This window comes from Tenrec ecaudatus, chromosome 3 (genome assembly GCF_050624435.1).
Source record: "Tenrec ecaudatus isolate mTenEca1 chromosome 3, mTenEca1.hap1, whole genome shotgun sequence".
NCBI lineage: Eukaryota > Metazoa > Chordata > Mammalia > Afrosoricida > Tenrecidae > Tenrec > Tenrec ecaudatus.
In genome coordinates, this window is record NC_134532.1 from 78,239,183 (window position 1) to 78,252,243 (window position 13,061).

At 37.0% G+C, this 13,061-nt stretch overlaps 1 protein-coding gene across 1 annotated transcript in view; it reads left to right on the forward strand.

The window, feature by feature from the left end:
- Window positions 1-7,899, forward strand: part of SLC7A11 (solute carrier family 7 member 11) — an 89,681-nt gene extending 81,782 nt beyond the window's left edge. The window contains exon 12 of the mRNA XM_075543782.1: window positions 117-7,899. Within this exon, the coding sequence (XP_075399897.1) occupies window positions 117-184 (68 nt within the window). The 3' untranslated portion in view covers window positions 185-7,899. The remainder of the gene's footprint in view (window positions 1-116) is intronic.
- The last annotated feature ends 5,162 nt before the right edge of the window (window positions 7,900-13,061 follow it).

Sequence of the window (13,061 nt, forward strand, 5' to 3'; positions counted from 1 at the left end):
ATAGGTAGCTGCATATTTTTAGTATTCAACCCCAGATGATTCTTATTGTGCTGTCATTTTGCTGCATTGCTCATTTCTATGCCTTTCTAATTTGTGATGTTTTTCTTTATTTGTAGCTAGAATAACCAGAGCATTACAAATAATACTGAAAGTTGTACCAGAAGAAGATTGCCATAAACTGTGAACTTAAGCATCCCACATCTCGACCACCTGACCTTGATTCTACAAAAGGGCTGAAGCACAAAATGGACTTATACTACATAGTCTGGAAATCCAGAAACGTTCATGTTTTGGTAATGGATGGAGTAAACAAGTCAGTTTTTCTTACATGAATCTTATACTATAGTCAAGCTAGTTTTAAAGAAAATTAGATATAACCAAGTGTACCTGTGGGAGCTGACACAACCTTGCATCAAATGCTCATGTCATTCTTCAGAGTCTCTGCCTACTTCGTGAGCGAGGGAAGATCATTTCTTTAAAGTTCATCTCATCATGGATAAGAAACATCAAATTGAAGACCGAATTGTATTTTGTATATATAGGTTTGGAAAAACGGCTTTACACTCTCGATTACTATACTGTGAAAAGTGTTTTTTGTTCTTTGGGGAAGGAGGAGCATTAGGTCATTATTAGGTAGGAAAGGAAGACATTTACTTTCCCCTGACATTGCAGGATTTCTGCCATACAGACATACCAAATTCCTTATCTCTCACCTTTCGTACACCTCTTAACACAAACTATACATCCATCCATTGTGTGAAGCACACTTGTACATTTGTTGCCATCATCATTCTTAAAACATTTGCTTTCTACTTGAGCCCTTGATATCAGCTCCTCATTTCCCCCCTTCCCTGCCCCCTCCCCCCTTCCTCATGAACCCTTGATAATTTATGGATTACACTCAGAGCATCTTGAACAAAGGAAGGGGGGATGCCTACTGCTCTTGAGCACATTACAAAGGAGCTCCAGGGACTATTGTTTTTGAGGGAAATTCAGGAAATATGCTTACATAAAATCCTTTAAATTTAATATTATCTAATTAGTATATATTAAACATACATTTTGATATAATCTAATGTTATATGTTTTAATTATCGGGAATTCTATGGTTATGTGCCTTTTTTTCATGTTGGTAAATTTGATTAGGAAGGGATATAACATTATGTCTTTTACAATGGCAGTAGCCTGGCATTAAATCCTCTATAGAAAAACTACTTGCTTCACAAATGATTTCGTGCTTGATATATAGATCTTCATATGTAATCTTTTTAGTCATCAAATTTCATTATTTGTACAAGAAAAATTCCTCACATTTCTAAGATATTATGCCCATCACTATAATCATCTATACTCAATATTCATCATTCTGACACATTTCAAAAAATTTTGCAACTATTTTTACCTGGAGATGAATCTTGATAGTTTGTATAGTTCCTTCATGCATTTTATATTCTGTTAAAATATCTCTTCAGATAAAATTGTCCAGATCAATTAGGAAAAGGCATATATTTACATAGAAATTGAGAAAGAAATGTCAGAGTTAAATAAGATTTGTAACTGAGATTTCTAAAATTTTTCACTTCGATATCTAGCCTTGTCCATAATTTCCACACCTTAATGATCTTCAACTTGCCAAAACAATATCTACTAATAACTTAGTAGAAGGAGAAGTAGTTTTAGAATGTGTCTTTAGACAGAGCTTTTATATGAGGATTAGACATGTTGTTGGATTTTTAAATCAAAGTAATAACATGCTATGCATTGACTCTTATTTAATATGCACACAAGATGTAGTGTTTACTTATGGCCACAATCCTTAAATGTGGGTTCATTTGAAAATGAGAATCTTTGAAAGAATCTCACAGACTAAAATGATTAAAGAGTTCATAAGGAGTCCTGGGGGCCTAGTGGTTATGCACTGGGCTGCATTCCACACGATTTGCAGTTTGAAGCCACCAGCCCTTCCAAAGGAGACAAAACTGGGCTTTCTACTCCCATAAAGAGTTACAGGCTCAGAAACTCACAGGAGCAATTCTACCCTGTCCTATATGGCTACTATAAGTCAGCATTGACTTGATAGTAGTGAGCTGAGATAATCTATACACAAATGCATAGACAATGTAGAAACAATGATTACAAATAATTTTTACATGTGACTACTCAATTCACTAATTTCATTTTTTACTACTTAGGGAATTTACTAAATATACTCAGAATTAATTTTAAAATTATTTTCAGAGAAACCTAGCATTTAGATCTCTAAGTGAATTCAGAAAGATGCCTTTCTCTTCCTAGAGGGCTTTCAACCTTTACAAGGGGCCCAGGGGCAGAATCAGTTAAATATTCCGTTGCTAACTGAAAGGTGGGCAAGTCGAACTCACTAGCTGCTCCATGGAGAATGATGAGTCCATCTGCCTTCCTTATTTTTTTTCATTTTAGGTATTAAAGTATTTTAGTCAAAGGAAGAAAACTGGGTTATTACCAATGGTAGTTTGGTTAGCTGGAAGTGGATCCTATCTTCCTTCAGTAATTAAAGATATTTCCCAGAAAAAGATGGCTCCCTCTATTTACACCCCTCGTTGGCAGGTGTGTGTAAGCGCACATATGTATATGCGCCTGGACTGTAATTCCCCACTTCTGGTAAGCCAAGGTGAAGACAGCTTCTTGGGCTACCGTATATTGGAAGCTCTGCTGGTATCGTGGTTTGGAGTTGGCCACATGGTCAGCAGTTTGAAACCACAGTAGCTCTGACAGAGGACAGTGAGTTCCAGTCTCCATCTCTCCAGGCAGTTCTGCCTGCCCTGTAGGGTAGCTGTGAATCAGCATTAATTCAATAGCCATACGTTTTCTTTCGGTTTAATTATATCAGCAAGGTAGAGCAGTTTATCTAACATTAAAATCTGCACATTGGGGCAAAATTTCAAATTTGATTATGTGTACAGTAAAATTGTTTCCCCAATTGCTATTTAATGCATCAACAGATGGTTACCACTGTATAATTAAATAACTCAGCCGACTTTTTCATGAACTGTAATCAGTTATCAGGAAACTCATTATTTTGTTTGTCTTTGCAGACAAATGTAATGCTAAGAAAGGGTGCATATTTGACCTCTGTTAAAGTTGATGCATTTTATAATGGAGATGTAGGTTATCAAAAGTTAGAAAACTAAAGGTTAGAGTAGCAGGAAATAAAAACTCCTATGTGATTTGTAGCCCTTTATTATGCAATATAGGGGCATATTAAATATTAAAAATTAATTTTATGTTGTACATTGATGACCCTGACTTAGGTATGTCTCTTTCAGGGCCCTGCACCAGATTTTACACTAGGTGTTTGGTATTATTTTTATGAAAGACCAGCATAATTTGGCCTTAAAAATCTGTAAGATAAAATCATTCTAAAAGCTTTGTCTGTTTCTAAAACAGTTTTATTGACACTTCATCACTCCTCATAGAGTGCAATAGTTCTGTCCCATCAAGTAGAGTTGTACAATCACCACCACAGCCCAGTGTAGCACATTTTCTTCTTCCTTGTGGACCTTGCTGTTCGTGCAATTTTCTTTTTCAATTGTGGCAAAAATATACACATCGATACTTGTTCTATTTAGAAATAGAGCTGGTGTATGGAAAACACGTTTCAAATAACAAAATTGGAAGTTAATTAAAATATCTAAAAATGCACTTCTCAAAATGCATGTTAGCAGGAATATATCTCCGTACACATGCACACACTTTTCTTTATCACAGAAAAACAATGAACGACATAGCTCTTTTACTTAGTGTGGGAAGAAACATTAAGAAGTTGGGGATCTAAATGCATATGAGTCTTGAAAACTTGAACTTTTCTTAAATATAGTCTCGCTTCATTTGAACTTGTGGTAAAAGTCTGAAATTCAAGTATGGTATTGTGTAACTGACAGGAAACTCATGGCGGATATAGATCAATTTAAAAAGGAGAGCGTGACGGCTTCTGTTTCATGTATATGCATATGCCTCACAATGTGTTGAAAAATTCCATGATCTTTTCATTCATTTTCCACAAACTTTCTGTACCCCTATGTCTGTATAATCATGATTACATATGCATGTACTTGAATGTCATTTTTCCATAAATACGATCATTATACCAATGTAGTCCATAAGTGGCACACATGGTTAAGTGCCTGGCTGCTAACCCAAAGATTGGCACTTTGAATCCACCCAGAAATGCTTTGGAAGAAAGACCTGGTCATATGCTTCCTAAAGTTCACAGCCCTGCAAACCCATTCTGTCAATTCCACTACGCACATGGGATGAGCATAAGGCGGTAACAACTAGCATGCAACTGGTTTACCGTCACATGTAGAATACGTAAAAGGGTGTCTTCTAAGGAGACTAGAGTTTATTAGTAGTGTACACATAAGATATTTCTAAAGGTTTGATTTTGGAAGTAATGTTCCCTTAAAATTGTTACATTGTCAACTTAGTTGATATCTAAAAGTCCATGCTTGGTCAAATTTTAGATGTTGTATGGATCGACTGTTTCCTATGGTAACATGAAATGTCCTCCATTTTTTATATTTGTGGGACACTGTACTTCATATACTCCAATAATGGTGTTAATTTTACCTTTTGATGCGTTGTGATGATTTCTTTGAATGTGTCCTTGACTTCCTTTGTTTTGGTTTTTGGTTTTTGACAGGATGTCCCTGAGATAGGAATTGAGCCTTTGAACTTGAAATTTGGGTCCATGCAGCTTATATAATTGTGCAGATTCCCTTGGTGTGAATTTATCACTTAGGTTTATTGTGTTGGGGTCTCTACCAAAACTCCTGCTCTTGGTTACCCTTGGGCTGAAAAAGGTTGGAGCTGACGTAGAGTTTTCCAGTAGCCCTCTGTTACACGAGTGTGCACATGGATGGCATCGATGACTGCCTCAACAGTGTGGTAGACAGCACTTCTTCCTAGAGACTGTGGGACACTTGGCACATTAATGGCGCATTGGCTTGAAAGTGCACATGCTTTTTGTTTTTTGGGGGGAGGTTCTGCCCCTCCCAATATATACACTACTGATTAAGGAGAACAGAAAGGGTGACTTTCAAGTGAATTGTTGTATTGCACAGCCCTATTACCTCTTGTTGAAGCTGTTAGAGTCTATGTTGAAGTCTAGAAAAATAAATTAAAAAGGGTAATGCGCAGTTATTTCTTGCAGTACTGATTGTAGTTTGAGCACCCCTGGGCAATGGTTTATTTTGTTCGGCCTCTTGTGGAGAGATAGACTGGAACATAGTCATATCACGACTCTATAACTGGTTAGGTTATGAAAGGTTCTGACATAAGTGTAGATTAGATCATACATATTCCTATGAATTAGCATTGTTAGGAACATCGTCATATAGCACTCAGAGGCAATGAAGTGTGAGGCTCTGGTCTTCTTGGGCCTGCACAGTTTTCAAGGGATTTCTAAATGAATTTACCCTAGTTTCCTTCTTTATTCTAAATTTCAATCTACAGATGAAGACAATATAAGTAATGTCATATTGAGATAGAAAAATACCTTGGAGGAATGAGAAAAATACAAATGAAAATATGCCTGTAACAGAAATCATGATCTGTAGTGAAATACTGTACATATTATTTCAAACACTACCACATAGCACCTTTTATTTCTTCAATATATAATTGACCAAATCACAAGTATATTTTAATTACTCTCAGATTATCCATTTCATTTACTTGGGAAAATATGTTACATAATAGAGTTCATGTGTGTGTGTGTTATAACTGCTGTTATAAACATGGACCTAAACTTGTGATATGTCTATCTAAAAAGAGAGATTTTGACCTGATGTCCAGCACTTGGATTTCAAATGAGTTTTTGTTCTGTCTGTAAGGCGAATTAATACATAAATCAGGATTGTTAGGTACGTTGTATCTAATGTTAATAATATTGTTGTCATAGTATACAGGGCTGCTTCAAAAAGTTCCTGGCAAAATAGAATGAAATGATAATGGAAATTTTCCGTGAACTTTTTAAAGGACCCTAGTGTCTCACGCACGCGCGCGCGCACACACACACACACACACACACAATAAAATTAAAGAAGCAAGAAATGATTTCAACAAAGTACTACAGTGATAAGCATAATTTGTGATTTATGTTGCAAAGTAGTGCTTTTTGTTCTTATAAACCTTTGTGTGTATTTCAACTTTTTTTTTTCATAATGAGCTTTCTGAGAGTTGGTTCCATGTGCCTAAGTCGATGTTTGTAACTTGAGACAAACCTGTATCCGTGTTCAGAGAGTGGTAAACCCACTTATATTTCTTAAGATGTTTCCCAGAATCCTTAGTATTTTGAGGATACACTTTGCCTTTAAAACAATTGTTCCCACGGGGACTGGCTCAAACATCTTATGTCTTTCTACCTGATTGATTGTCGCACCTTAATCATGAACATGTTTCACTGGAACCTCTCAATATTTCGCTAATTTAGCAAATGTAAGCATACGATGTGTTAAGTACACATTGATTAGTAACACAAAACACATTGTCGCCCCCCTGTGCCACAGAGGTGAACAAACATGCACTTGTGTTTTTCTCATGTTCACGGTAGACTCCCTGTGGTTTCATTGTAAGCATCAGTCAGAAAAAGGCAAGACATATTGCCTCTTCGACTGAATGCTTGGTAAACTTAATTTAACTTATTTTTTTTCTGACAAGGATTTTTATCCTAAATCTCAGAGGGCTTGGTTCTTCGTTAACATAACCTGAATTAGATGGTAGTGCTGCACTGGTAGAGATGGTTTTTAGTTATTAACAGATCTCATCTCACAGTAAATCTTTCATGTCTTTATTATGTGTAAATCTGTATTTTACTTTGTAAAAATGGCTCTAGAAATCTTTGTATTAAAATGTGACCTCATCACTATAACATTTTTTGTATTTCAAAAGGGCTAGAAACTGTGGCATATTCATATTAACATATTATGTATAAATTATTTAAATAGTTTCCATATTGTATGGCAAGTGTTAAGAACCTTCTACCCTGTGATACAATGGTAGTACGTTTACTGTTAGGTTCATGCCGGCAGCCCTCTCCTGGATCTGTGCTTAAATTATAATTTAGAGACCAGGCATCTCCTTTAACTGAGAACTGGAAGGCATTTGTCATGACTTTGCCTTTGTCCCATTTCCACAGTTGAAGGGTATGTTGGCTGTAGCCTGGTGCTCTGAAAAGGAACTGAGCACTGAGCGGGCCAGTGAGAAAAACAGTGATGCGAATCAATGGTTCCCGTCTCCCCAGGGATTACTGCATGCTGGTATTGGATAATGAAACTTCGTGAAGACAATTGAGCATATTTTTACCCATATTTTGTAAGATGTCTTTGATCGATTGATTTAAGCATAAAGAACAAAATTGCTTCTTTGCACCACATTTTCACCAGAGTACTGAGCTATTCAACTATGAAAATATAAACAGTGCAAAGGGATTTTCATTTATGGACAGCGTTGTGTGTGTTTTAAGGTTCTCTGGTACTGATACTTGTACCAGCATGGAATATGTGGAATAAAACGGATTCTTCTGTAGTTAAATGATTTCCCCCTGGGGAGAGTTCTGGTGCAGTAATCACACAGCCAGATGGTGTTTATGGGCTATTTGTGTAAATGGTAAGATACTATGAAATAAGTGTGCCTTCATCTGATGAAAACTCTATGCATGTGGTTTTTTTTATAGAATAACATTATGGTGCAATATGATGCCACTCAACTTTTGGACTGAATTTAATGTTCACTGAATTTATATATATGTGTACTTGTCATGCTTCTAGTTGCGTCAACCGGATCTATCTGTTTTTGCATATACTTTTACTTGGAAGTATTTTAAATGCGAATTTAATATTTCACATAATAAATTTTGTTAGCTTACATAATAAAAGCCATGGTATCTTGTATCTTTTAGTAGTATGGGTTTCGTGAAATTAAGACTTTGGTTCTAATGATTAGATCTATCTTTGATTCCAAATTTGTTGGAATAGTCCTATTTAAAATCAATTCTGTATATTCAAAAAAAGAGAAAGTCGTTGCAGACTCAGTCTTCTGTACATTGTTTTCTTCCTCTGCATCCATTTGTCCTTTTGTCCAAAATATCTTGCTCCTTCTTTTTCTCTTTTTCCCTGTGTCAGAGCACAGTCTTCGCATCTCATGCCTTTGGAAGCAAGGGTCTCATCCTTCGTTTCCCTCACTCAGCCGCCACAGGCTTCCCAGGGAGGTCCGTTCGGAAACACAAATAGAGTTAGATTATCAGTGGTTTCACACTTCCCACAGGATAAAATCTAAAAAACATGCAAGGTTGTCTCCCTCTTTCTATAATGAGAAAGTTATCACTTCCACCTCTCTCCAGTCATATTAAACTTTATTTCAGTAATTCAAAGCCCTCCTATGCTATTGCTACTTTGTACCCATGGCAGCCTCTTAGAGAACAGTTGTCTTAGTTCAATATGCCCATCCTTTATCTCCCATGTAGAAAATTTCTGTTCAACCTCGATTGAGTTCCATAATTTGCCTCCTCTAGAAATTCAGCCTGCAGTTGTTTCCAGTTCAGCTTGATGTGGAGGATGTGCAGCTAACAGTCTTCCTCAGGCAGAGCCCCCTCTTTGGTTGCACAAATGGACAGCTCTCGAACCCAACCACTGCCATGGAGTTGGTCCCCTCTCTTTGTGACCCTCGTCGGGTTTCTGAGTCTGTAAGTCTCAAAAACAGACAACTCCACCTTTTCTGCCCTGGAGCAATTGGTGCGTTTGAATCACTGACTCTGCAGTTAACCACCTAACATACACCAGTATAGTTGATCTACTTTCATTCCAAGTCCACTGAATTTTGAGAATTTTTTTCACTTACTGGAACATATTACTTATTGACATCCAGTCAATTCTGACCCATAGTGTGTTAGTCTGGGTACTTTAGAGAAACAAATCCACAGAAACTCATGGGTAAGAGAGAGTTTTATATAAAGGGTAAGCATACATCAAGAAAACATCCCAACCCAGTGCTTCCCAAGCCCACAAGTCCAACATTAATCCTTATGTCCGACAGCAATCAACAAAGTCCTCCTCCATCTCACAAAACACACACAATGATGCCGACTGCAGGAGGAAAGATGAATCAGTGAATATGTAAGCATCTCAGCACTGGTAGGGGTCTCCACATGGCTGCTCCAGCACCCAGGGCTGCATCGGGGTAGGTCCATGTGGCTTCTCCTCAGGGATTTCATACAGGAAGTGAGTCTTGCCAGCTGAAGCAGGGAACTGACTTAGGCAGCTTCACCCTGGTCTGGCCATCACAAAGCAAGAGACCCGAGAACTAGAAAGGTGAGGCTCATGGAGCCATTTGTCCTTCTGCCCTTCAATTAACCCCACATGTGTTTATCAGCCAAGTTGGCACAATAAATTAACTACCTCACATAGTAGCCCTATCTAGAGGACAGAGTTGAGTTCTACAGGGTTTGACAAATGATAAGGCTGTATGGGCTTCCTCTGATGTCCATAGCCTCCTGCAAACCAGGAGTTTACAATTTAGGCTCTTGTACAATTCCCTCTTTCAAATTATATTAGATTTTATTATTTACAATCTTTGGATAACACAGGCTGGTGTTCTTCTTCCTTAAGGACATGGTTGACACCTCACTTAGAAAGCTGCTTTTGTGAAGACAAGCCTTTAAAGCACCAGATCTTATTTGTTCTGATAATTGGGCACCATCTAGCTCTTCGTCACACTTTGATATAACACTGGCATCTTCAGGGTGTCCTAATGAGGCAAATGTCTAGCAGGGCCCTGTCATAAGAACTCATTGTTCTTAGATTAGGGTTAGAATTAAGTGTGAGCCGCAAATCCATTCATATAGCTATGGTTTATATATAAGGCAGTACCCCCCAAAAACCAGAATTTTTTAAAGTTATATATTTACATTTTTTTACAAGAAGCATTATCACCTTCCAAGTACTCTACATTACACTTACTCCATTTGTCAAATCTGCAATTCCATTCTTGGAAACATTTTTTGAACTCATCTGTTTGGATGACTGACAGCACCTCCCTCATTTTTTTCTTTACCTCTTCTACAGCATCAAATTGCTGTCCTTTCATGTTCTTAATTCGTGGGAAGAAAAAGAAGTCCCCCGGAGTGAGGTCAGGTGAGTGAGGTGTGTAGGACAAGGGAGGCACATTGTTTTGGGTCAAAAACTAGCACACTGAGATGCTGTGTGAACAGGTGCATTGTCGTGGCGGCACAACCAGTCCCCCATCTGCCACAAATCAGGCCTTGTTTGTTGCACACTCTTACACCTCTGAATAGAAAGCTTGCTTACGAATCTGACTTGGTGGAACAAACTCCAAATGTACTACGAGTAGACATTTTCATCCACTCAGGAAGTTGAGGGATGTTCAGAACAAGGTTCAATCAACATTTCCCCTTTTTGAAAATGAGAAAACCTCTCGGATCCTTGAGATTTTCCCATAGTGCTGTCCTTGTAAACTGTGTTCAACATCACAGCGGGCTCTGCACCTTTTTTTTCTGAGCAAGATAGAAAATGTCACAGCTGCTCATTGTTCTCTTAAATCGCCCATCACAAAACCCAAGGTTAGAGTGAAAATGCTTGTACAAAAACATTCATCGTGACCAGAGAGAGCCTTCTCAGGCAACGCCACTGGGTGCACTAACTCAGAGTGAGTTGTTCAATGCTTGCCTAGTGGGAAAAAATAAATCCTATGAAAGCTCCGCTCTGCCCAGCACAATTCCAGGTTTTCTTTTGGGTACCCCCTCATATGTGTCTGACTCACTTACAAATATCATTATTATTTTATATTAGAGACCAGAATCAATCATTTCCACGGGGCTTAAGGTAATTCTGTTGATACTGTCATTAATTTATCCAGTGGTAAAAAAGCATTTAAAACATAGCTGAGAAAATAAAGGTATATAAGTATAGCCTGGGTATGAACAGCAATACATACATTCTTGTACAGATTAAACTCTTATGTGATCAGACAATATTTGTACAAACAGTGGGTTCCGGTGATAAAACAAAACTTTCAGTAATATTCATTGACAGGGATAGAATCTATCTATGATTGAACTACTGATTTGTACAATGTTTATATTGTGGGCCAACAAACTTTATTAGAGAAGACAGCCTCATCCAAAAGCACACAGCAGCTCACCAAAAGGTTGCAGGCTGGAGTTCATACAAAACATCCTGGAAAGAAAGGCCTGGTGATCTATTTCCTGAACAGCATCCATTGAGAACTCCACAGAGCGTAGATGGATTCTGACAGGCATAAGGGGAACCAGAGCCTGGGAGAGATTGGGTGGCAACTGATTTGCCAGTTTACTGTAATCAACCTATCAGATTTCATGGACATTGAATTTCTATGAAAACCTTACAGAGTAGAAAGTAAGTAGTCAGTCTTTATCTCTTTCCCTATATCTCGTCCTTCAACTACAAGTCAGTTCAATTTCAACTACAAGTCAGTAAGTGAGTCCTAATGAAGATGATGTAAAATTTAATGTAAAATTTAAGTAGGAGATGTACATTTGTGATGGCCAAGCTTTATTTAAATTATACACACGATGGAATAACATGTTTCCAAGTACGTGTTAGGAGAAGAATGAAAAAAAGGAATTAGTAACTTAGTACAGGTTAAGTTTACAGAATTTTCTAAAGTAATCCAAACTCTGAGATATATGATATAATTTTAAGGTTAATGAATATGGTTGAACATGTTCTTAATGATAATATGTAGAAAATATTCGATGAAACATAATGTCTACTAACTGGTTTTGAAATTACCATTAGATTTTTAAACATGCTGGTTTGGGTTCATAAAGTTATTTGCACCTGGAATTCATTTAGTAATTTTAAACTTGAATATATTAATCTATGTCTGATTACGAAAATTTGTGATGTCTGTCTATATTGAGATCAGACCTGGAGTGCACAGACAGGGCTACTTTGTGGCGACAAACCCTAAAATTTATAGTTGCACACTCTGCAGAGAGCAGACTTTGAAGGTTCGTTTTCATAAACATTTTATTGATGGGGTTTTTTTGTTTTGTTTTTAGCGTCAACATTTTGATTAAAAAAGGATATTGGCTAAAATTGTGATTTATAATTATTTGGCACTCTAAAGAATTCAAAACTAAAAACATATGCCTCTTCCGATTTATCGATCCTCTGATCAGCCATTTCACAATATGACAATGGTAAAGTCTATACTGTGCAATTTTGTTGCACATTGACAATCTACATGTGACAGTCAGGAATACTGTGGTTCAAGGTGAGCGTACAGCTGTGATGATGAAAGCTCTCTGTAAAAGTGACTAGGTGACAGTGGTTATAGAATGCAACCATGATATAATGTGGTAACTATGTAAGGATATTTTGTGATTTGATGTGGTCATCCTCCACTTTAGAATATGTCAGTTTTCACGTAATGCTCTTGTCTTTGTGACCTATTTATCTAGATAAAGTAGCTCTGTCACTGAAATCAGAATTTCATATCCTTTGAAATTTTCCTTCCAAAGATTTATCAGTCTCTGAAAGGCATGAAAGAGCTGTTTGGTGATGTTTGTCAATGCAAAAAGAATTCCTAATAGTGAAGTATTAAGTTTGCATCCAGAAAGATTGAGAGCCTTGGCAACTTTATGGGGCACTTCTATTCTGCCTTATAGGGTCACTACCAATCAGAATCCATTCAACAGCAATAATTTTTTTTGGTGGGGGAGGCTTTTTAGTATAGCAATAGGTTTAAATTTGTTTTTCTTGTAGCAATAATACAATTAGTAAGTATAAATGAATATAACCCTAACATATGTATGCACACATATTTTGTCCTTGTGTTATATTTTTATATAAATCAAGATCAATGAACCTAACCTTTGGCATGGAAATTAGCACAATTGTATAACTCTTTGTTATGCTTATATATATATATATATTTTCTCAATATTTTATCATGTTCTGGATTCTTAAATTGACTTGAATTTTCATTTTCACTCCAAATTGTCCTATTCCTTTCATACATTG